The 25,641-nt window shown below is 46.2% G+C and overlaps 2 protein-coding genes across 2 annotated transcripts in view; both read right to left on the reverse strand.

Annotated features, from left to right (window-relative positions):
• Positions 1 to 25,641, reverse strand: part of LOC136641548 (zinc finger protein 91-like) — a 543,065-nt gene that overhangs the window by 404,544 nt on the left and 112,880 nt on the right. The window lies entirely within an intron of this gene.
• On the reverse strand, positions 667 to 25,500 carry LOC136641239 (vomeronasal type-2 receptor 26-like). The gene is made up of 7 exons (XM_066616937.1): positions 25,218 to 25,500; positions 13,690 to 14,054; positions 7,325 to 7,669; positions 6,899 to 7,174; positions 5,098 to 5,325; positions 3,577 to 3,703; positions 667 to 1,565 (listed from the first exon to the last, which is right to left on the reverse strand). The coding sequence occupies exons 1-7, from the start codon at positions 25,498 to 25,500 to the stop codon at positions 667 to 669; spliced, it is 2,523 nt and encodes an 840-aa protein (XP_066473034.1).

Below are 25,641 nucleotides of genomic sequence, written 5' to 3' on the forward strand. Positions count from 1 at the left end.
GTTGCACACACACACACACACATAAGGCAGAAAAATGGATGCTCTTAAATAAAGGAGAAACATTTATGTATGCTGGAAATATTTATTTTGTAATTCTGGTGTATTTCATATAAACAGTCATATAATATTCATATACATTTCATATAATATTCATGTAGGTGCCTCAGAGAAGTACATGGCATTCCTCTACATCCTGCAAGGCAGTAAGATAAATGGGTGCGGATGAAGAAGGTTAATGAGTGTGTGCTATTGGAATTAGCAAGAAGTGTAGCTTTGCTCTTTTTAACAGGATCAGAATGAAACCAAAGGGGTTGTGTCTTTGGCACACTGGATTACTTGTATGTATTATTATTTATTTAAAACAGTATTTCTCAGGCTGTGGGTTGGGACCCACTAGGTTGGTCACGAGCCATTTTCAAGTGGATCCCCATTCACTTTAATCTGTATTTTATTTTAGGTATAATAGACTTGATGCTACCATTTTATGTGGCTGCATGTGGGGAAGTCTTACAGATTTACACCACAACTGAAATATGGAGGCAGCAATTAAGTGGAAAATCCTGAGGGGCAAGGAAAGCAAATTTAAGGCACCAGTTGGTGATACAGCAAAGCAGGGCATCACTGCACTACCATGCAGAAGAATGTCCTCAGAATCAGATGTCATCTTTAGCTTTTTATCATCAGATGCTCTTTGGTGTTGAGATCTGGCCTCAGTACCATAATGTAGCATTTGGGAACAAAAATGCAACTCAGTGACCCCAAACTGGAAGCCAAGATGGAGAAGACCTGCACAGCAACCATGTATTTGCCCTTTGTGCTCAGGTAGGTGGGCACAAAGGACACCCAAACACTGCAGAAGACCAGCATGCTGAAGGTGATCAACTTGGCTTCATTGAAAGCGCCAGGCAGCTTCCTGGCTAGGAAGGCCACAGTGAAGGAGACGGCGGCCAGAAAACCTATGTAGCCAAGGGCAACATAAAACATGGTGATACTCCCTTCATCACATTGCAGTATGACATGGCCAAACTCGGAATGCATGTCAAAGTCTGGGAATGCGGGAGAGGTTCCCAGCCAGACAGCGCAGATGCCCACTTGAACAATGGAGCAAGAAAAGACAATGGAGTTTGCCAAGCTCTTCCCCATCCATTCCCTCATCCTGCTCCTTGGCCTGGTGGCCATGAATGCCACCACCACAGTGACCGTTTTGGCCAACACAGAAGAGACAGCAACTGAAAAGATGATGCTGAAGACGGTTTGTCGGAGAAGGCAGGTCACCTTCCGGGGCTGACCAATGAATAGAAAGGAGGACAAGAAGGAAAGCAGGAGGGAGACCAGGAGCATGTAGGTGAGGTCACGATTGTTGGCTCTGACAATTGGAGTTTCACGGAACTTAATGAAGATTCCTAAAAAATAAGCAGTGGTTAGGGCGAAGAATAAAGTAAAGGAAACAAGGATTATTCCCAAAGGCTCTTCATAGGATAGGAAGGTTATAACTTTGGGGACACATTGATCTCGGTTCTCGTTTGGATGCTGATCTTCTGGACAGCTGGTGCAATGGTCTGCATCTGTAAAGCATAAAAGTGACAACAGCATTACTAATGTCTACCTTTACAGCCCTACAAATCTGTGATCAGTAATGCTTTAAACAAGGTATTTATGAGAGTGAGAGATTATATTGCCCAAGAGCTGGATATGCAGCCACACTCCCTTCCAGCTGTCATGCGAGGGGCCTATCTGCTGTCCTCTTAGCTTTGGTTCACTGCTCCACTGGGTAGAAGCAAACTTGAGAAACAACCTGGTAGAATCAGAGCCCTTGACCGAAGGGTAAGATTCCTGTTCCTCATTCAATGAAATGTGTTTAAAATTGAATGAAGTTAGCCTGGTCCTTTTATACTTGGGATCAAGAAGAAATGAAATGATTGCTTGGTTTCAGCAGGTGTCCTTGGGTCTGAATGTTACTAGAGAAGTGGTTACATCATCATATGTCCAAATCTGCATAAGCTCATAATGCGAAAGGGGTGCTGAACCCCCTTTTCTTCGCTTGGTAATGTTACATTGGCCAATTCCTTTAGCAACTGGACTTGTCAGTTTAGTGCTTGGTCCCTATTAAACCACACTGACACAGTGGGATTCCTTCTAAAGTAGAGGTTCCCAAACTGGTGGGTCATGTCCCACCAGCCTGGGAAACACTTGTCCCTTGCCCCTGAAGGGGCAGGGAGGGGGAAAGACAGCGACACGATCCCCAAGATTGCACGGCTGACATGGATAGGATGAAGGGTTCTAAATGCTGAAGGCCAGAGGATGAGGGAGGGGCTTAGCCCATATGCCATGAGCCCCTTTGACGCAGAAGGGTCTTTGTAGCATTCCAAAATGCTTTCAGCACATCAGTAACAGGACTGAGGCTAGTGCACTTTTCCCGGCAGAGCCCCTCATACATTTCTTCCCCATAGGAGAGAGAATGTCTGATGAGGGTCGAGTTGATTAAGGTTCAATGTTTGGATGCCAACTGACAAGAAAGACATTGAGGAGTCCATCTGGAGGTCATCATGGAAAATACAGTTTGGAGACTCCATCAGCCCAATTGAATCATCTAGGTTAGCAAACAATTGTTCCCTTACCTGGAGGTAAGCCACGGTGGCGTGGAGGGGTCTACTCAAACAAGTGATGCCTATTTTACTCTTCCCAAGACTGCATTGACCTGTGCTGTGGAATCAGGCCATGGAAGGGGATTAGAATATTGACTGCACCAGCGCCACTGATAATACCCACTGGGACCTAATTCACCCATCCCCTGCCCACCCCCCACCCACCCACCCCTCCTCAACCTCTGCCCTGTTCTTCCCCTCCCTGCCGCCTCCCATCCTATTGACACCACTGCTGCTGACTTACTTCCATCCGTGATTGGCAAGAGAAATTCCAGTGCAGTCAGGAGGGCACAGGCCTTCCCTTCAGCACTGCCGCCAGCGTGTCAAGTGGCATGCCGACTGAGCTCTTTTTGCGAGTGGCGCTGACTGCTTTATGGCAGTCAGTGCCAGCAGAAGAAGAGGACCAACGTTGGACGGTGAGCATAAGATTGGGCTGTAATAAACTCAAGCCATTTCTGCTCAGTGTCGCATATATGCAACAGAGACCAAATGTGTGCACCTGTGGGCTGGGGGAAAATGGGTTAAAGAGGACAGTGAGAGAGACTTTGGGGGCTGGAGATGAGGGAGTGTTCAGCAGCCATCTAAGCACCTTCAGGGGTTGGGGCTACTCTCTCCTGTCCTGACCCTCACCTCTGCAGTCCCTCCTTGCACCTATCTTCCAACATTAGTTTGTCCCAGTCACATATGGGCATTCTATTTACAGTCTAAAAAGGGGAACATGGGTTGGTTGTTGGTTGTGCTGAGTCCCTCCACTGTCAATCTACTTCGCTTGTGATACATATACTTTCTTTTGATCCACATGGTGAAATAAATTGTAGATATCTCAACCAGACAAACTAAGAAACAATGAGTTTGCAAAATACATAATATAAATTTTCATGTGTACTGGGAAGTGAGCTTTTTCCTCTTTCCCATCCCTTGCGTCACTGACCTTCCAGAGTGGAGATGGTCCCCCCCTTGCATGGAGCACAGTCATAGCAGCAAACCGACTCTCCTTCTTTCATCACCTTGAAGTGTCCAGGTTGACAGCTGTCCGTACATCTAGAACAAGGCAGGGTCTAGGCGGAAGGACAAAGAACATCAACCAAATGTCTGAAGAGATTTCGTCCATAGAAATGAGCCACAGATAGAAAGGACCCAGTGGGTACTCTAGTCTCAGACTTGATGTTATCATCCTGTCTTCCTTTTTGAGTATGCAGCTGCATGGGTGGGGGAGGGGGTGAGTGAGAAAATGACGCAACGCAAGTGTTAAATCCAACAAATCGCAGCCCAGTGGCCTTAAGCCCCTCTGATACAGAAGGGTCTTTGTAGCATTCCAAAATACTTTCAGGGTGCTGGCCATGGAAGCCTAAGGAGGTAGAGCAGCTCACAAGGAGATGGTCACAACAGAACATGCCTTCTTATTGCCAACAGCCTGACTTCAGATGGTTGAGCCACTCAGAGCAGTGATACATCAAGTATGGGAAGGGTAGAGGAATGGGGAATGTCTTGAGAAAAAAGCAGTCTAAAAAATCACCAAAGAATGGCCCATGGAAGCCTCAGAAAACCACTTCTAGCTTTTGGAAGTAAACCAGAAGTGGCTTTCTAAGGCTTCTGTGGGTCATTCTGAGGCCCACATAGGCCAGTAAAGTGGGTCACCAGCCTGGCATGACCAAGGAGAGGCCTCCACATGCTCTCAGTGAATAATTCAGCTATTGGAATGGCTCTGATATGGAACCAAACTGGAGCAAAGGTGGATGGGAGAGCCCTGGTTGCAACTCAAAGCATGAGGCCTCACAACCCACCAGTGGGTCATGACCCACGGTTTTTGAAACCCAGCCATATGGGAACTAGCACTGTGGCAGCACAAGGTCCTTTTGGGCTGTCACAAAAAAGTGACATGCCATTCAGTGTCACCCCCCCACATGCAAATCCGCCCCCCCCCCACACTTACCTGGAGCACACGGAGCTTTGAGCGACTCCAGGACACATCGGGGAAGCCTCTTGAAGTTTCCCCAATACTTTAAACTGTGTTTCTGGCAAATCGGAAGCACAGTTTTGGACCATGTCGGGAGCCTCAGTGAGGCTTCCACACGGTCCCAGAGGCACGCGAGGCTCCACCCCTGGGGCATTTGCCCCTTTCATTCAATGGCTGGTCTGCCACAGTCTCAGGGGCCCTGAGCCATACTCTGTGCCATCCAGGTATCAAATTGGATGCAGCCATCTATAGCTCCATCTTGGTTCTGGTACAACCATGATTAATTACTGGTGCTGCATGTTGCAGGCTCAGCTCTGCAGCTGTGACACATTGTGCTCTTTCCCCCTGCATTTTGTTTTTTACTTCATATTTCCTATCTGATTAAGACAGGCAAGTTTATTGGACAGGAATCCTACCATTTATGCATCGTGCATAGTTCTTAGGGCTCAACTGATGTCATGAAAGGGGTTCAAGTGAAGCCACAGTTTTCCCCACCTGGTTGAACCTTCTGGGCCAGACAATGGCATCCTGGTCAATAATGAACTGGATCTCCGAGGAGTTCTGTCTCTCGAGACTCCCAACTTTCACTGTAGCCAAGGACTGATTGGGAAACGCCACAAAATTCACAATATCAAAGTCAGCTGTCAGATCCCCATCCTCATCCAAATAAACTTCCTCCGTGAAAGTATTGTTGAAGTGGGATCTTCTCAGGAAAGGGAGAAGCTAGAACGACATAGAAAACGTCAGCATTTAGAGAACTAGAAACTGTTGTCAGATCTGCCCATGTGCAGTGGCGCCTCACCTATATATACACATTCACAATGCAGGCTCATTGTGACAGTGCATTTTTTGCACCATCATCCTGACACGTTCCCATACGCGTTCCCATATATAGACAGGGCCTTTGTTTAGTAGCAAAGCCAAGCATACGGACATCAGTATCTACTTCAGACATGGAGGAGTCACCCAGGGCATAAGAACATAAGAACAGCCCCACTGGGTCAGGCCATAGGCCCATCTAGTCCAGCTTCCTGTATCTCACAGCGGCCCACCAAATGCCCCAGGGAGCACACCAGATAACAAGAGACCTAATCCTGGTGCCATCCCTTGCATCTGGCATTCTGACATAATCCATTTCTAAAATCAGGAGGTTGCACATACACATCATGGCTTGTAACCCATAATGGATTTTTCCTCCAGAAACTTGTCCAATCCCCTTTTAAAGGCGTTCAGGCCGCCAGACGCCATCACCACATCCTGTGGCAAGGAGTTCCACAGACCAACCAGCAGTCCTCCAGGGATGAGATAAGACCCCTGCAGACCTAAAATGCCATGACAGAGATGCTAAGGGCCAAACTACATGTGACACTGTGGTAATGAACCTGCCCTTCGTCATGCCCCAGGGCAAAGGTCCATGATGCCATCCCCCTGCACGATGCTGCCCCCCCATACTTACCCAGCACAGGAGAGCCTTGCACAACGCTAGGAGCCACTGGGAAAGCCTTCTGAGGCTTCCTAGTGTTCTTAAACAGCACTTCTGGGAAACCGAAAGTTCTGCTTAAGATTGTGTTGGAAGCCTCAGAAGGCTTTCCGTGTGGTCTGAAGCACCTTATGGATGCAGCACTCAGAGCATTTGCTCCCCTTCCAGGTCTGCCACTGTGACACTAAATGCACCAGTGTGCAATTTCTAGCTTCCTCCCCCCCCCCCCCCCGCAAATCACCTCTATAAAGCAGGGATTCAACCCTGAACGTAGCATTGGCTACAGAGACAATTTCCAGCAGGACAACGGTACTGACCAAAGGGTTAAATTGCCTTGATTCAAATTGTGGTTCTGCATGACTGCTACAGGAGAGGAGACTTAGAGCCCAATCCTTATGAATGTCTACTCAGAATTAAGTCCCATTATAGTCAATGGGTCTTACTCCTAAGAAAGTAGGATTGTAGCCTTAAGCCTGTAACAACATCTTGTGATTCATCTGTGATGTAGTTTGGCCCTAACCAGGTGCAAAAAGGACACCTAAAACATAAAATTCTTTATGACAATTTAATTTGTCCTAAAAACACCTCTTGATGTTTTTAATAAAAACATCCCTTGGTGAAGAGCAAAAGGGGATCTCTGCAGAGCACCTCGCTACCTGAATTTCCCTGTGAATTGTACTTTTCACTGCAACATATCATTTGAAGACCTTTCAGAGATTGGAACTGCACAGTGAAAGGTCAGCGTTGGTATTTGTGAGGAAACAGAAATACCTGCCAGGGCTGAGCCACCACATGTTCCAGCCTGCCCGAGCTCACTCTCCGTCTCTGATTCAGTGGTTTGGATGCAAAGGCAGCAAGGAGGGCCTGTGCCACAGCCCGGATGGTCTGGTAAATACTGTAACTGTCCCGAGACAGAACTTTTTCAAACACATCCTTGGCCAGGATCTCCCTTTTCTCTTTCTCCATGCATCTCATCCATCTTTTCACAAACAACACAGGCTTTGAATAAGAACAATGAAATGTCTTTTCTCCAAACTGGTTGATGGCCGAGAACATTGAGTCATAATTGTCATAATCTGTGTGTTTGCGTCCCTGGATCGAGAAAGACAAAGTACCGTGGATGTGCTGGACACCAGCCGCTCTGTAAAATAACCTCAAGCTGAGATCCTGAAAAGACACTGCAATCCAAAGTTTCCCCACAGTTGGCTTAACTATCCCTTCCGATACTCTAATGTACATTGCCAGAATCAGCATGGCGTAAGTGTCTCCGTGATAAATAACCACATTGACTTGATCCTGCATCAGAAACTGTTTCATGTCAAACGGCTGATTAGCCAAATCCAGCACTTGGATTCTGTTTGAGAAGGCAACACAAAGTCCCCTCCTTACGATCACCTCTGTGATAGTGCTGATGAACCATTCTCCATGGTCATTGTTTGGAGCCAGGAGACCAATCCACGTCCACTTGAACTGCAGGAGTAGTTTGGCAATGCCCAGGAAAGGGGGTTCTTGTTTGGGCACCATCCGGAAGGAAAAAGGAAACAGAGTTTTATCTTTTCGTGCATGGCTCACAAAACTATAACTGACCTAGCAAGAAAGGGAAAAAAAAAGTCTGGTTTCTGTGTTTTTTTTCCAGACAAAACTCAGATATTTGTTGAATAAAATATTACTGGCATTTCACAGAATGCCATCATTATGATGGATGAAATTTTGTTAAAGGAAGACCCATGTGTTGTTCTCATTACAACAGCATCCTAAGTGTGGCTCTTTACTTTTTATTATAGGAGTGAATGGAGCATAAATTTATATGAAAGTAATTTATATGAGAGGAAGCATTTATAAGAGAGGAAGCAAAGAGATTGTGAAGAGCTCCAGAAGGATCTTTCCAAACTGGGAGACTGGGCAGCAAAATGACAGATGCGTTTCAATAAGTAAGTGTAAAGTCATGCATATTGGGGCAAAAAAAATCAAAACTTCACATATAGGCTGATGGGTCCTGAGCTGTCTGTGATAGATCAGGAGAGAGATCTTGGGGTGGTGGTGGACAGGTCGATGAAAGTGTCAACCCAATGTGCAGCGGCAGTAAAGAAGGCTAATTCCATGCTTGGGATCATTAGGAAAGGCATTGAGAATAAGACAGCTAATATTGTAATGCCATTGTACAAACCGATGGTTAGGCCACACCTGGAGTATTGCATCCAGTTCTGGTCGCCACATCTCAAAAAGGATATAGTGGAGATGGAAAAGGTGCAAAAGAGAGCGACTAAGATGATTACTAGGCTGGGGCACCTTCCCTATGAGGAAAGGCTACGGCGTTTGGGCCTCTTCAGTCTAGAAAAGAGGCGCCTGAGGGGAGAAATGATTGAGACATACAAAATCATGCAGGGGATGGACAGAGTGGATAGAGAGATGCTCTTTTCCCTCTTGCATAACACCAGAACCAGGGGACATCCATGAAAGCTGAGTGTTGGGAGAGTTAGGACAGACAGAAGAAAATATTTCTTTACCCAGCATGTAATTAGTTTGTGGAACTCTTTGCCACAAGAAGTATGGCATCTTTGGGCAGGCAGGCTATAGACCTCCCTTGGGAACTGCACATTGACCTTGCCTGTGGGACAGAAGCCTATGGCGAGAAAGGAGGAACACAGAGAGAGTAACAAGGAATTGACAACTGCAGCAGTCACACCTCAGCAGTCACACCTGCAGCAGTTCGGGGCCCCTGCTCTGAGCCAATAGGGCAGTGGTTCTCAAATTATCTGGGAGAGTTTGAGAGCCAGTAAGTCTTTGCAGGGGTGGGGGGAGGAGGAGGCAGCGGGGGCAGGGGGAAGGCAGCGGCGCGGTCCCCTGGATCACGCCGCTCAGGGGGCTGCAGGGCTTGGGTGCACTTACCCAAGCCTCCTGCAGCCTCCCTGGCAGGGCTCCCCACAGCAGGGAAAGTGGATGCGGAGCAATTGCGCTCCACTTCCGCTTTAGCAGGGGCGGGGCATGATCACTCCACATCCACTTTCCCTGTAGATGCCACCTTGGCACTGCTACGCCATTGTGTGAAGATTTGCGGTGAATTGGGCTGTTTGTTTTTCTCTAGTGGCATGAAGCCCCATTGTGTGTGCAAGTGCTCTGCAAGTTACATAAGTTTATCAGGCAAGTACAAATGTCCAGAAAGCTTCACCAAGCGCATGGAGTTTGGGGTAGAGAATGAGGCTAGGAAAAAGAAGTGTCCTTTTGAATCCAGCTTGGTAGGATGCATTCCTAGCACAGCATGAACAAAAAGGTACATCAGTCTGCATTTGTAGAATTGACTCTTGGCCAGAGATCCATGTCAAGTGCACCCCCAAACAAACAGGGATGCTGGGTAACATATGCTTGTTCTGCTTGTGTTTTGAGTAAGAGAATGAGAGTGAAACCAAGAGCTTGCACATACCTACTATGACTTGTAACCCGTAATGAACTAACAGCATTACAACATTAGCTGCTTTGTTCTCAGTGCCTTTCCTAATGATGCCAAGCATGGAATTAACCCTCTTCACTGCTGCTGCACATTGGGTCGACACTTTCATCGACCTGCCATTTTGCTGCCCAGTCTCCTAGTTTGGAGCTTAACATATGAAAGAGGTGCTGCTGTTGTTGAGTCCAGCTGCTGGTGTGTGTGTGGGGGGGGCAAACCGAGAGGTGCTACTTTGTGGTGTGTGTGGGGCAAACCGAGTGGTGCTACTTTTCTGAGATGCTGCTGCATGTGTGTGTGTGTGTGTGTGTGTGTGTGTGTGTGTGTGAGAGAGAGAGAGAGAGAGAGAGAGAGAGAACACTGAAGTTGATGAGACCGGCATGGGGGCAGTAGTGCGACTGGTTATTTTCCTATGATGGGACTTTGCAACTTAAGATAGTGTTTAGGAAAGAATAATTGTCCAAATTAAAAACAGGGGGTCAAATCCTTACAAGTTTGGGTTCAAGCCTTGATCATGGTCACATATTTTTTTTATCTGTCTGGTTAGGTAAATGATGTAGCAAATATTATCATTCCACTTTTTTCCTGCAGCGCAACTCTATAGAATGAATTGAATGACACCTATTACATGTTATCCAAAAAATCTTTTTCAAAATCTGTTTTCTTAATTGAAGTTTTAGCAAACAAAATACACACAAAAAGATTCTAAAAAGAGGAAACTAAAACAGATATATGAATGCAAGTCGTGGTGGAAGGTTGTTCATTGGCTACTGTCAGGATGGCAAAAGGCTACCTGCAAGTCAGAAGTAGTATGAGTAGTATGTTTCTTCAAGGGAACAATGGAAGGGGCTTCTGGCTGCTTTCCCACTTCTGGGAAACTTCAAGAGACCACCTGTGAGAAACAGGCTGCTGGAGAAGATCTCACTTTGGTCTGATCCAAAAGGGTCTCTAAACAGAATGTCAGGTGATGGAGCCTTGTATTTTAAACCTTTTACTACTATTGGGGTTTAGCCATTCGGTTCAGGCTCAATCCCAATTCACTAAAATGAGGTCTTTCAGATGCTTTTTGAGTTGAGCAGGTTCAGTGCAGCTTCCAGATGGAAAGTTTTAAAATGCACAAGCCTGTGTATTCTGAAACTTTTCTTTTTCATTTGTTACCCCCCTCCTGCAAAGGGATTGGAATGGAGACAACACAGGGAAGTGTCACTGCATAGAGTGGCAATTAGCACATGGCACAAGGACAGGGTACTAAAATGGTTGAGGCTGGGGAGGTTAGAGAACAACAAGACAAAGGCAGAGTAGGAGAAGAAATTGGGAAAGGTAGGGTGATGGGATGTGATAGACGGTTTGGCACAATGAGAGGATGCGGGGACAAAGGAGCGAATAAGCAGCCCATCCTGGGGCATTCCATGTATAAATGCTTTTATGCGAATGCCCGAAGTCTACGAGCAAAGGTGGGAGAACTGGAATGTCTGGTGACAAGGGAAAATATTGACATAGTGGGCATAACGGAAACCTGGTGGAATGTGGAGAATCAGTGGGATACCGCAATCCCAGGCTATAAACTCTACAGGAGGGACAGGCAGGGGCGTGTTGGAGGTGGGGTGGCCATTTAGGTTAAGGAAGGGATAGAATCCAGCAAAGTAGAGATTGAAGGTGGGTCCGACTCCACCGTAGAATCTCTGTGGGTTAAATTACCAGGCTTGTGCAGCGATGTAATACTGGGGGCGTGCTATCGTCCTCCAGACCAGAAATCTGATGGGGACCTTGAAATAAGGAAACAGATCAGGGAGGTGACAAGGAGGGACAGGGTTGTAATCATGGGGGACTTCAATTATCCTCATATTGACTGGGTCAATTTGTATTCTGGTCACGATAAGGAAACCGGATTTCTTGACATGCTAAATGACTGTGGCTTAGATCAGCTAGTCACGGAGCCCACCAGAGGACAGGTGACTTTGGATTTAATATTGTGCGGTACGCAGGACCTGGTTAGAGATGTAACCGAGGAGTTAAGTCAGATAGAGGTTAAAAGAGAAGATGTTTCAGACCTCATTGATAAATTAAAGATCAATAAGTCACCGGGCCCTGATGGCATACACCCAAGGGTTATTAAGGAATTGAAGAATGAAGTTGCTGATCTCTTGACTAAGGTATGCAACTTGTCCCTCAAAACGGCCACGGTGCCAGAAGATTGGAGGATAGCAAATGTCACGCCTATTTTTAAAAAGGGAAAGAGGGGGGACCCGGGAAACTATAGGCCGGTCAGCCTAACATCCATACCGGGTAAGATGGTGGAATGCCTCATCAAAGATAGGATCTCAAAACACATAGACGAACAGGCCTTGCTGAGGGAGAGTCAGCATGGCTTCTGTAAGGGTAAGTCTTGCCTCATGAACCTTATAGAATTCTTTAAAAAGGTCAACAGGCATGTGGATGTGGGAGAACCCATGGACATTATATATCTGGACTTTCAGAAGGCGTTTGACACGGTCCCTCACCAAAGGCTACTGAAAAAACTCCACAGTCAGGGAATTAGAGGGCAGGTCCTCTCGTGGATTGAGAACTGATTGGAGGCCAGGAAGCAGAGAGTGGGTGTCAATGGGCAATTTTCACAATGGAGAGAGGTGAAAAGTGGTGTGCCCCAAGGATCTGTCCTGGGACTGGTGCTTTTCAACCTCTTAATAAATGACCTGGAGACAGGGTTGAGCAGTGAAGTGGCTAAGTTTGCAGACGACACTAAACTTTTCCGAGTGGTAAAGACCAGAAGTGATTGTGAGGAGCTCCAGACGGATCTCTCCAGACTGGCAGAATGGGCAGCAAAATGGCAGATGCACTTCAATGTCAGTAAGTGTAAAGTCATGCACATTGGGGCAAAAAATCAAAACTTTAGATATAGGCTGATGGGTTCTGAGCTGTCTGTGACAGATCAGGAGAGAGATCTTGGGGTGGTGGTGGACAGGTCGATGAAAGTGTCGACCCAATGTGCGGCGGCAGTGAAGAAGGCCAATTCTATGCTTGGGATCATTAGGAAGGGTATTGAGAACAAAACGGCTAGTATTATAATGCCGTTGTACAAATCTATGGTAAGGCCACACCTGGAGTACTGTGTCCAGTTCTGGTCGCCGCATCTCAAAAAAGACATAGTGGAAATGGAAAAGGTGCAAAAGAGAGTGACTAAGATGATTATGGGGCTGGGGCACCTTCCTTATGAGGAAAGGCTACGGCGTTTGGGCCTCTTCAGCCTAGAAAAGAGACGATTGAGGGGGGACATGATTGAGACATACAAAATTATGCAGGGAATGGACAGAGTGGATAGGGAGATGTTCTTTACACTCTCACATAATACCAGAACCAGGGGACATCCACTTAAATTGAGTGTTGGGCGGGTTAGGACAGACAAAAGAAAATATTTCTTTACTCAGCGTGTGGTCGGTCTGTGGAACTCCTTGCCACAGGATGTGGTGCTGGCGTCTAGCCTAGATGCCTTTAAAAGGGGAATGGACAAGTTTCTGGAGGAAAAATCCATTATGGGGTACAAGCCATGATGTGTATGCGCAACCTCCTGATTTTAGAAATGGGTTAAGTCAAAATGCCAGATGCAAGGGAGGGCACCAGGATGAGGTCTCTTGTTATCTGGTGTGCTCCCTGGGGCATTTGGTGGGCCGCTGTGAGATACAGGAAGCTGGACTAGATGGGCCTATGGCCTGATCCAGTGGGGCTGTTCTTATGTTCTTATGTTCTTATGAGGCACACCATCGGTTTTTTAAAGACATATTTCATCATTTAAAAAACAAGTCTTAAGGTACAGAAATAACAAAATGAATTGGAGCAAGCTTACACGGAATAACACACCCGATCCAAACCACACTTGACTGAAGAATTGCACAGTTTCTGCCTCCCTCAAACTCCCCCAGTGGCCCTCCTAATAAATGACCCTCTCGCAAACTCCCACGGCACACCTGTGAACCATTCGAGGCACACCAGTTTGATAGCAGGGGGAACGCCAAACATCTGTCAAACTCTGTTCAGCTCTCTTGAAACCTATTTTCTGTCATCAGTTTCCAGTTCTGATGCCCAGGAGTCCACTCTTGACCCCTCAAGAGAGCCTATAAAGTGACTTGGGGTGCAGTCTGGTCCATGTTCACGCTTCCGTGTTTCATACCTGTGGGATTTTGTAGATGCTCAAGACACCCGAAATCTGGTCGGAGATTGCAGTGTCAGCCCCTTCCAGGACAGCCACCAGCTTATTCTTTCTTCCACAGTTGTAGTTTGCAACATGCTGCTGCCCAGTAGACAGTATATCTACCATGGCATCATAAGTCCGTCTTGGATTGAAATAGTTCTCATAGAAGTTGTAGCCAAGAGAGACATTGGGCAGGATCCTGGGATTCTGGTTGATCTCATGAACGGCAAACAATAAGGGCAGGAGGTACCAGAAATGTGTGTCTTTTGGGCTGCAATAAAAATATGTTCCACATTCTGATCTTCCATTCAAAGTAAACCAAGTCAAATATTTCTCTTCTCTTACTAGGAGGTGCATTGCAAGCAACGGAAATTCCTGGGTTTCACTCTTAGAACTACACTCAATATTCACTTTAACTACACTTCACAGTCTATCAATAAATGAAAAAACAGAGATGTTTTGGACAATTTCAGCATAAGTGTATGAGTACCATATGAGTGCCCACGAATTCAACAAACCCTGCTAACTGGGTAAGAGGCACTTTTTCAAATGCGTGCTCCTCCTTTATTTAGAAGGGGAGAGTAACTGGCCCTCCTCACCCCAGCAGTGTCTTTTCTAGTGGCTCTCTGCTGGTGTTCTTTGGCATTTTTTTAGATCTGTGAGCCCATTCGGGACAAAGCCATCAGATTTGATTTTCTCTTTCAACCACTTTGTGAACGGCATCGTCACAATGTAATCTCTCTTTCTTTCTACAAGGAGTCACACTGTACATATGACTCAGGGATAAGTCAATAAAATGATGCACAGTTCACCTCTCAACTTACAAGGCTCACTGGCTTGAAAGACCTGCTGCTGCAGGGATACACAGCAGGAATACAAAAAGCCCATTTCAAATGCAAGCCTCCCAAGTTCCACCGCTGTCTTCTTTGTCTGGCTTAGACATGCAGCAGTGACTGTATGTGTGCCCACGAATTCTTCTACAGTCTGAAGGGCTGTCACATGATAGACAAGGATGTCATGGGCTTAGGCTGCAGGAGGGGAGATTCCACTTAAATATTAGGAGACATTTCCTAATACTAAGAGCAGTTCAGCAACAGAACCTATTACCAAGGGGTTCTCCTTTCTGGTTCTGGAGAGAAGGGGCTTGAAAGGCACCTTTTGGAGATGCATCAGAGAGGAATTGACTGCTTCAAGCAGAGGGTTGGACTAGATGGCCTTGAAGATCCCTTCCAATTCTATGATTGTATCCTTCCATGAAATCAGTTTCCAAGAGGTAGGCACTGCTTTATCCATATCATTTGCAATAGAAATATGGGGGAGAAACCTCTCTTTTCCCTTCAGATAGTTCTTTGCTGCTATGCCTGAAACTTAGAGAGCCCCAATTCTGCAGGGTAGCAGAGATTTCTAGACATTTCAGTGAAGAAAGAATTACATAAGAACATAAGAACAGCCCCACTGGATCAGGCCATAGGCCCATCTAGTCCAGCTTCCTGTATCTCACAGCGGCCCACCAAATGCCCCAGGGAGCACACCAGATAACAAGAGACCTCATCCTGGTGCTCTCCCCTACATCTGGCATTCTGACTTAACCCATTCCTAAAATCAGGAGGTTGCGCATACACATCATGGCTTGTACCCCATAATGGATTTTTCCTCCAGAAACTCGTCCAATCCCCTTTTAAAGGCGTCTAGGCTAGACGCCAGCACCACATCCTGTGGCAAGGAGTTCCACAGACCGACCACGCGCTGAGTAAAGAAATATTTTCTTTTGTCTGTCCTAACCCGCCCAACACTCAATTTTAGTGGATGGCCCCTGGTTCTGGTATTATGTGAGAGTTTAAAGAGCATCTCCCTATCCACTCTGTCCATCCCCTGCATAATTTTGTATGTCTCAATCATGTCCCCCCTCAAGCGTCTCTTTTCTAGGCTGAAGAGGCCCAAACGCCGTAGCCTTTCCTCATAAGAAAGGTGCCCCAGCCCCGTAATCATCTTAGTTGCTCTCTTTTGCACCTTTTCCATTTCCACTATGTCTTTTTTGAGATGCGGCGACCAGAACTGGACACAATACTCCAGGTGTGGCCTTACCATAGATTTGTACAACGGCATTATAATACTAACCGTTTTGTTCTCAATACCCTTCCTAATGATCCCAAGCATAGAATTGGCCTTCTTCACTGCTGCCGCACATTGGGTCGACACTTTCATCGACCTGTCCACCACCACCCCAAGATCTCTCTCCTGATCTGTCACAGACAGCTCAGAACCCATCAGCCTATATCTAAAGTTTTGATTTTTTGCCCCAATGTGCATGACTTTACACTTACTGACATTGAAGCGCATCTGCCATTTTGCTGCCCATTCTGCCAGTTTGGAGAGATCCTTCTGGAGCTCCTCACAATCACTTCTGGTCTTTACCACTCAGAAAAGTTTGGTGTCATCTGCAAACTTAGCCACTTCACTGCTCAACCCTGTCTCCAGGTCATTTATGAAGAGGTTGAAAAGCACCAGTCCCAGGACAGATCCTTGGGGCACACCGCTTTTCACCTCTCTCCATGGTGAAAATTGCCCGTTGACACCCACTCTCTGCTTCCTGGCCTCCAACCAGTTCTCAATCCAGGAGGGGACCTGTCCTCTAATTCCCTGACTGTGGAGTTTTTTCAGTAGCCTTTGGTGAGGGACCGTGTCAAACGCCTTCTGAAAGTCCAGATATATAATGTCCACGGGTTCTCCCGCATCCACATGCCTGTTGACCTTTTCAAAGAATTCTATAAGGTTTGTGAGGCAAGACTTACCCTTACAGAAGCCATGCTGACTCTCCCTCAGCAAGGCCTGTTCGTCTATGTGTTTTGAGATCCTATCTTTGATGAGGCATTCCACCATCTTACCCGGTATAGATGTTAGGCTGACCGGCCTATAGTTTCCCGGGTCCCCCCTCTTTCCCTTTTTAAAAATAGGCGTGACATTTGCTATCCTCCAATCTTCTGGCACCGTGGCCGTTTTGAGGGACAAGTTGCATACCTTAGTCAAGAGATCAGCAACTTCATTCTTCAATTCCTTAATAACCCTTGGGTGTATGCCATCAGGGCCCGGTGACTTATTGATCTTTAATTTATCAATGAGGTCTGAAACATCTTCTCTTTTAACCTCTATCTGACTTAACTCCTCGGTTAGGAGGGGCCGTTCGGGCAGCGGTATCTGCCCGAGGTCTTCTGCCGTGAAGACAGATGCAAAGAACTCATTTAATTTCTCTGCCATCTCTAAGTCTCCTTTTATCTCCCCTTTCCCTCCCTCACCATCCAGAGGGCCAACCGCTTCTCTGGCGGGTTTCCTGCTTCTAACATATTTGAAGAAGCTTTTATTATTCCCCTTAATGTTGCTGGCCATGCGTTCCTCATAGTCTCGCTTGGCCTCCCCTATCACCTTCTTACATTTCTTTTGCCACAGTTTATGTTCCTTTTTATTCTCTTCATTAGGGCAAGACTTCCATTTACGGAAGGAAGCTTCCTTGCCCTTCACAGCCTCTCTAACTTGGCTGGTTAGCCATGCGGGCACTCTCCTGGATTTAGTGGAACCCTTCTTTCTTTGCGGTATACACCTCTGCTGGGCCTCTATTACTGTTGTTTTAAGCAGCCTCCATGCACTCTGGAGAGACTGGACTCTTTTTACCCTCCCTTTCAACCTCCTTCTAACCAGCCTCCTCATTTGAGGGAAGTCCACCCGTCGGAAGTCTAGGGTTTTTGTTAGAGATTTGCCTGGTATTCTTCCCCCAACGTGCACGTCAAAACGGATCGCAGCATGATCACTGTTCCCCAATGGCTCAGTAACGTTTACATCTCTAACCAGGTCCTGCGTACCGCACAAAATTAAATCCAGAGTCACCTGTCCTCTGGTGGGCTCCGTGACTAGCTGATCTAAGCCACAGTCATTTAGCACGTCAAGAAATCCGGTTTCCTTATCGTGACCAGAACACAAATTGACCCAGTCAATATGAGGATAATTGAAGTCCCCCATGATTACAACCCTGTCCTTCCTTGTCACCTCCCTGATCTGTTTCCTCATTTCAAGGTCCCCATCAGATTTCTGGTCTGGAGGACGATAGCACACCCCCAGTATTACATCGCTGCTCAAGCCTGGTAATTTAACCCACAGAGATTCTACAGTGGAGTCGGACCCACCTTCAATCTCTACTTTGCTGGATTCTATCCCTTCCTTAACATAAAGGGCCACCCCACCTCCAACACGCCCCTGCCTGTCCCTCCTGTAGAGTTTATAGCCCGGGATTGCGGTATCCCACTGATTCTCCGCATTCCACCAGGTTTCCGTTATGCCCACTATGTCAATATTTTCCCTTTTCACCAGACATTCCAGTTCTCCCACCTTTGCTCGTAGACTTCGGGCATTCGCATAAAAGCATTTATACACGGAATGCCCCAGGATGGGCTGCTTATTCGCTCCTTTGTCCCCGCATCCTCTCATTGTGCCAAACTGTCTATCACATCCCATCTCCCTACCTTTCCCAATTTCTTCTCCTACCCTGCCTTTGTCTTGTTGTTCTCTAACCTCCCCATCCTCATCCCATAGGGATGAGGAGTCCCGAACCGGATGCCCCTCGGCTCCTGTCGGCCTTCCCCCAGGGATCAGTTTAAAAGCTGCTCTGCCACCTTTTTAATGTTATGCGCCAGCAGTCTGGTTCCATTCAATTATCTTTCCAATACCTGTGTCTTCTACATCTTTTCAGAGTTTGTGTGCCATGGGAAATTGTTCCTGCTAACAATGTTCCTGCCTTGCCCCCAAGATTGTTTCTCTAAGGAAAAACCAGAGAAAAAAAGTATCTGATTTACCAGACAAAAAGGATGGTCTCTGATCAATAAGATTAATGGGGACGGCTGAAACAGAATCTGGTGGAGTAGCATTAAATCTATCGCTTTGTGATTACTTACGCATTAAATCTGTTAGTAGGAGCTTTGGAGAATACATATGGCTCCAACCTAATACTTGTTGTAGATGTGATCCCACTTATCTGGTAGTCTCCTGGCTTGTAATAGTTAAATGGGATTTTTCTATCATTTGCCAGATTGGATGGGCATTTTGTCTTCAGCACCCCACAGGGAACGTGTGTTAGTAGGAAAAGGAGAAGCAGTATCATCATACCGGGAGCACCTGCCACAGCCACACTCATACACACCCTTTACTCAGATGAATGGAGTTCTTAAGCTAGAACTGAAGATCTGAATTGCCAGAAGTTAAATCTCACTCAGGTAGAATCCGACTTCCCCAAAATCTCATTCAGGCTCTCAGTGACGCAGGAGGTCATTATGCACGATCCTTTCCAGGCTCAATACAAGAAGTCCAATCTCAGGTTGCTCTGAATTCTGATGTTTCTCTTTTTGGCTTCCGAGGTGATCAGTGGAAGAATCCCTTGAGCTTTGCTGAGAAGAGTAATAAACACAATGTTTTTGATAATTACTAGGGGTAGAGTCACTCCTGTACCATCCTTGACAAGTTGTGCTGCTTCATGCGCAGGTGTACAACTGGAGAAAACATGTTTGTGAAACTCCCCACTGTTCCTTTCTTGACTATAATGAATAAGTAAAGGGGCAGATCAGCAAGGCTAGAGCATCCTGGAAAATTGCATAGGTGCTCTACATGTCACCTCACATGTGCCCAGTACATCTGGCATGGTTAGCAGTTAGTCACAGCGCCACCTACTGGGTGTGCCAGAGGCATGGTGCATGTCTGCTGGCTTCTTAAAGATTCTCTGGACATCTGGACATCTCTGAATCCTGCTAGGCAGCTGGCTGATGTGATGTAATCCTGTGTTTCTGGGCCTTGTTGCACCAGCCTTGGATGGAGTGAGGAATCCGTTCTGTGCAATGGAACTACTGAATTCCACTCATCCCTAACAGGAAATTTCCTGAACCTGGTGCATTTTTTTTCAGCAATCACTTCAGGACAAGAGAACATATGTGTATCAACAAAGACAGCGTAATTGGTTAGGAGGTTACGATGATGTTTCCAGGCCCACCACTCTTTCCCTCTCCCTTTGATACCATCTCCATTTCTGAGAGTCTAGTCAAGCCAGGCCTGACCATGGCAGAAGGCACGGACTAAACGTAAATCAGTTAGGACAAGTTCATCTTGATTCCTGTTTCAGAGAAGTTTCATGCAAGAAGTCTCTTACTGCTTGTCAGAAAATGCGCGCCTGGTAAAGAAGGTGGGAAAAAGAGTGAACCGAGGGAGAAGTAGGAGGAAGGTTCCAAGATGCCCAATGGCACAGCAAGCCCTGGGCTTTGGGAGGGAATGGGGAGTGCAATGTAGTCCAAGAAGTAGTTCTTAGATGCACTGGATTAGAGGAAGGAGAGTACACACTTTGGTGTCCAAGGCTAGAGCTCATGTTATCACTTTTCCCGTAGACTAACATACAGCCCAACTTGGACAATCCTTTTGTTCAGAGATGGTTCTTGAAGGGTTCCCAGTGAAGATGACTATGTCATATTGAGCTACCCTTTTGGAAGAGTGCCTGGGCATTCAGGAGACCTGCATTTCCATTAAATTAGGCTATTCTTAATGACACTGGTGAGGCGAAGCTAGGGCCAAAGATACTTCTAAAGTGACCAAAAATGACCATGTTTCGTTATAAGGCCAGGAAGTTTTCAAGTTTGCAAATCTGAATAAGCTGGCAGGGCAAGGTGTGACCATGTGTGGAATTTTCCAAGGAGGACTTCTCCAAGCCAGGTGGAGGGGATCCAATGAACAAAGTTGGGTTTTATGACAAAGGCATGTGGGTCTGAGGCCTCTTCTGGCCTCAGGACACAAGCCTAGCCAGGTCTACTCAGATTTAAGTCCTATTGTGTTCAATGGGATTTACTCCCAGGAAAGTGAGGTTAGGATTGCAGCTTCAGATGGTATCGTAGCAACGTGAGAACAGGTCTGGGTCAGACTCACCTGGCAAGCACCAGCATCACACACAAGTAGCACACATGTGTTAGGCAGTGCATATTGGTGTCGCTGCAAAAGTTATTGAAAACAAAACTGCTAAAATTATAATGCTTTTGTATTAATTTGTGTACAGTTCAAAGTATAGAAGCGGAAGGGCTGCAGAAGAAGGCAAACGGAAAGGTCAGAGGGCTGGAACCCCTTTGCTAAGAGGAAATAATAATTGAATAGTGTGGCTTTTAAATTAGAAGTTGACGAAAGGCCCCCATCCTGGCAGTGTACTGCTGGGTATGCCAGCACACAGACATCTCCGCTGGCTCAGAAGTCCCTCCGCCAGCAGGTGCTGAACGAACTCCAGGGCAGCAGCCGGAAGCCACGTGTCACTGTCAGTTGGGTGCAGACCAGCTACCAGCTGAAAAATGGCACAGTGGGTTTGGACAAGGAGCAGTTGGCCGCCACTGATCCCAAACCCCTCTCCTGAGCCAGACACATACGCAATGGCTCCGACGTGCTGCACCAGGAACAGAGCTGCGTAGCTCAGAGGAGTCCTATGGGGGGCTATGCGGCAGCCAGAACACACAGATAAGCCGGTTGTTCCTCTCATCCCCCCCCTTGACCAGCCTTTCCAACGCAATGGCACACTGGATTTGGGGGGTGTTGTGTCGGAGGCCCTGCTCTCCAGTGCAGCAGCCACATCGGACTGGGCTGTAAGTGCAGTGCTTTTTTTGTAAAAGAAAAGGTGCAGGAACTCACAACTTGTTAATCTTTTATTTATTTATTTATTTATTTATTTATTTTATTTATTTATTTTTAAACCATTTTTATTGGAGAAATAAAATATTTTTTTATGTGCTTCCCCCTAAAGATGAACTTACTTCTGAGTAGACATGCATAGGATTGGGCTGTCAATCTCCACATCCCCTCCCCCCTAGCTACTTTATCTACACATGGGGAAAATACTGTACAGGTGCACTTGTAGTGTGTAGTATGTAGTATGGCACTACTTCGAGGAGAGGAAGCAGTGAATGGATTCCAAAAAATGGCTTACATGAGTTCCATGTAGTAAAATTACTCTAAGCAACTGTGGGAAGTAAGAACAAAAAAGGAATTCTTACACGAGAGGGGTCCTTAGGTGGCACATAGAAACAGCTACGTTTGCAAACAAGCGATTAAATATGGTTTAATTCAGGTATCAGAATACTCTGTGTCTTTGGGAATGCGCTTGGCATGCAATTGTATGTTCTTTGCTGCCCTGAGCAGCAGCTGTGCATTGCTGGAGAGGAGCTGCAAACGCTGGCTGGCGGAGGGCATGCTTGTGGGGGAAGGATGAAGAGGATCTCTGGCAAGGCTGGACAGCACGTTGTACACATGTAGAATCCCTGGAATTGGGGGGTATTGTGTCGGAGGGCCCTGCTCTCTCAGTGCAGCAGCCACATAGGACTGAACTGTAAATAGATTGAGACTTACAAACAAATGCCTGATGTTCAAAGAGTGGAAAGAGAGAAATTTTAATCCCTTACAACACTAGTACTTAGGACCATCCACTGAAACCGATGCCTTGGAAACCTGGAGGGGACAAAAGGAAATGCTTCTCTTGGCATCATATAATTACAGCCCAATCTTATCCCCTGCCATGCTATTATATGCAGCTGTGCCAACATCCGGTGGTGGTGGGGGGGGGGGGGTTGATCAGATTACTTGGGACAAATAAAAATAATTTTTACTTGCGTCTCTGTAGGTTGCCTGATCACCTATGGGTCTTCTCAGATCCATGCCAGCTATGTAGTTGGCATAAATCAGAGGAGATGAGGGGGCAAGGCAGATTGGAAATAGGAAGATGCAATTCGCTGAGCACCTTTCCACCCAAGACTCAACTGCTCCCACTTGCCTTTCATGAGTCCCAGTGGATCCAGGTTATAGGCATACATATAACCTCCAGTGTATTTTGTATAGTGTAGGTAGCTCAGGGAACTGCAAGGCATTCCTCTACATCCTGCAAGGCAGTAAGGTGAGCAGATGAAGATGAAGATTGGTGAGTGTGTACCATTGGAACTAGCAGGTAATGGAGCTTTGCTCTTTTTAGCAGGATCAGAGTAAAACTGTGGGGGTTGTGTCTTTGGCACACTGATTTCTTGTACACCAAAAATGCATGCATTATTATTTACCTGAAACAGTTATAATGTTCCATTCTTGCCTATTTTCAACTCAAAGCAGCTTACAGTAAATAAAAAATATATGATAAAAAATAAGACAATACAATAACTGAGCAGCAATAAGCAAAAAAAGGTAGCTTCAACAATCCCACAGTCACAACAGAAGAAGCAAGAGTAGACAAGCCTCACCCTCCCACTAAAGGAAAACTAAAAAGTTAAGTCTTTAAGGGTTTGAAGGAGTATTTGATAGGGGCTAAGTCAACAGACCATTCCACAAGGTGGGTGCCATCACTGAGAAGCCCCTGCAAAAGGCCTTTTTGCAAGTGCCGCCACCCAAGGAGTTCCGGGGGGCGGCTGCAAGAAATAGGGCCTTCTCGGTAGTGGCACCAACATTATGGAACTCCCTTCCCCTTGACTTGAGAATGGCTCCCTCTCTTGAGAGTTTTCGGCGAGGCCTGAAAACACTGTTGTTTAAACAAGCCTTCTGATTTCTGGCCTTCTTAACTTTTTTATACATCTTTTAGTTTTACAGGCTTGATTCCTCGGTGATCTGCTCTTTTACTCTTTTAATCTGACTACTGTTTTTATGGCCTCTGTAGTGTGTTTTTAAATGTTTTAGTCTGCTTGTATTAATGTTTTTAAAATCTGTTTTTTAATATGTTGTTAGCCGCCCTGGGTCCCGTTAGGGAGAAGGGCGGGATAAAAATAAAGTATTATTATTATTATTATTATTATTATTATTATTATTATTATTATTATTATTATTATGCTCAACTTACCTTAGAAGGCAAAGGCACCCACAGCAAGGCCTTCTGTGACAACTGGAGGATACAGGAGGGTACATATAGGTTAAGATAATCTTGCGGTCCAGTTGCATGGGCCTGCTGTACCAATGCTTCTCATGTTTTGGCAGCACAGCATGCTTGGTGGAGGCTGCTAAACACAACCTGCCATTCCTTGCAGCTGGGCTGCCGCTGCATGAAGTAAGCAACCGTGTCCAGTGGACTCCGGAGAAGCCCCAGAACCAGTAAGTCGGTGTGGGGGTGGGCAGAGGGTGGGGGAACAGGGCAGAGACAGGGAAAGGGAGGTGTCAAGGCCAAGAAGGGGGTGGTCTTGGTGTCAGCCCCTCCACTGATACTCTACTGCCCTTACGGGCTTCAGTCTGTGTTCCTGCTCCACTCTGGCTTGTGCCAGCAAAACCACTGGTGCAGGTTGGTGTAGACCTAGTGCTGCTGTCGAGGTTTACCCCTGGGCAAGGAAACAAATGTTCCCTGACCTGGAGGAGACCTTCAGGACTGCCGCCACAGCAGGATGCAGTGTGCACTCCGATGGCACGGCGATAAGCGGGGTGCTTATTTAAAAAAAATAAATAGAATTGGGTTGTCCAAGAATTGGAGAGATCTCGAACTACTTAGGAACGGAAACATCACAACCAGCATCTTGAATTGAGACTGTAGACAAACTAGCAGCCAATGAAGCTCCCTCAAAATTAGGGTGATATGGTTGAAACAGGCAGCTCCAAACAGGAGCCAGGCGACCACATTTTATGCCAGCTGAAGTCTCTGAATACTTTTAGTGCCACATAGAGCGTGTTATACTTAAAGGGAACAAGACATCTGGGTGTTGCCACCCAACTTCCTGATTTATCACCACTGGTGTCTTTCAGTCCCTTCTAACCCAGGCATCTTTTTTAGAAAGGCAAACCTGGGTTCACAACTGCATTTTCCCCCTATATTTTAACAAACTTTTTCCCCATACTTTTTAGTACCAAGACCCACTTTTTAAAACAACTCTCCCTCAGGACCCACCCAGGTTTACCAGCCTTGAAAGAAGGAGACCTAGAAAGAAACAATATTTATTTATTTATAAGCAATAATAACCAGCAGAAGACCTGCAATCATTTATCTTTGAATATTTACACATGCTCCCAAACTGCAGGAGCTCAGTTTTCGGCAGGGCGATTAGCAGCTACAGTATCTAATTTTTGAATAGCCTCAGGGTTTGAAGCGATTACTTATCTGATCTTTCCATCCTCATTAGCAACCCAGCAAAAACTGGGTCATGACCCACCAGTGGGACCCAACCCACAGTTTGGGAACCACTGTTCTGATAAATGTGAATGTATAAATAAAAAAGATGTCTTGACAGGATGACTCAGAGTAAGCAAGAGTGGTACAACTGAAGTCACAGCAATGGGTGGAAGCACAAAATTTTACTGAAAAGCCTGAGAGTCAAGGAAGAGAAATCTGATGGCTAGACGATGATGTAGCAGAAAAAGTACATTGTTGCACAAGCATGCTGGACAAAGCACAGTTAAGAAAATTGTCCTCAAATTCAAGTATATCTTTTTATTAATAGATAATAAATTAGATCTCCTTTGTATTACAATAATGTAGCTTTTGGGCATAAAAATGCAACCAAGCAAGCCCAGAGTAGAGGCCAAGATGGAGAAGACCTGCACAGCAACCATGTATTTGCCCTTCATGCTCAGGTAGGTGGGCACAAAGGACACCCACACACTGCAGAAGACCAGCATGCTGAAGGCGATCAGTTTGGCTTCATTGAAGGCTCCAGGCAGCTTCCTGGCTAGGAAGGCCACAGTGAAGGAGACGGCAGCCAGAAAGCCCATGTGGGCAACGTAAAACATGGTGACACTCCCTTTGTTGCGCTGCAGTATGATGTATCCAGACTGGGAGTGCATGTCAGAGTTTGGAAATGGGGGAGAGTTCCCCCGCCAGACAGTGCAGATGCCCACCTGAACAATGGACGAAGAAAATACATGCTTGCTAGAGAAATTGGCCTCCTTGGACTTGCACTAGTGAAACTGGTAATTTCACTCTCC

The sequence above is a fragment of the Tiliqua scincoides genome, chromosome 2, assembly GCF_035046505.1.
Source record: "Tiliqua scincoides isolate rTilSci1 chromosome 2, rTilSci1.hap2, whole genome shotgun sequence".
NCBI lineage: Eukaryota > Metazoa > Chordata > Lepidosauria > Squamata > Scincidae > Tiliqua > Tiliqua scincoides.

Excerpts from the sequence above, each read along its gene's own strand:
- LOC136641239 (XM_066616937.1), bottom strand. The coding sequence starts at position 25,500 with ATGCACTCCCAGTCTGGATACATCATACTGCAGCGCAACAAAGGGAGT. Across the intron at positions 3,704-5,097 it reads GGCCCAGAAGGTTCAACCAG|ACCCTGCCTTGTTCTAGATG; the intron begins GTGGGGAAAACT and ends CCTTCCGCCTAG. Across the intron at positions 1,566-3,576 it reads GACCATCTCCACTCTGGAAG|ATGCAGACCATTGCACCAGC; the intron begins GTCAGTGACGCA and ends TATGCTTTACAG.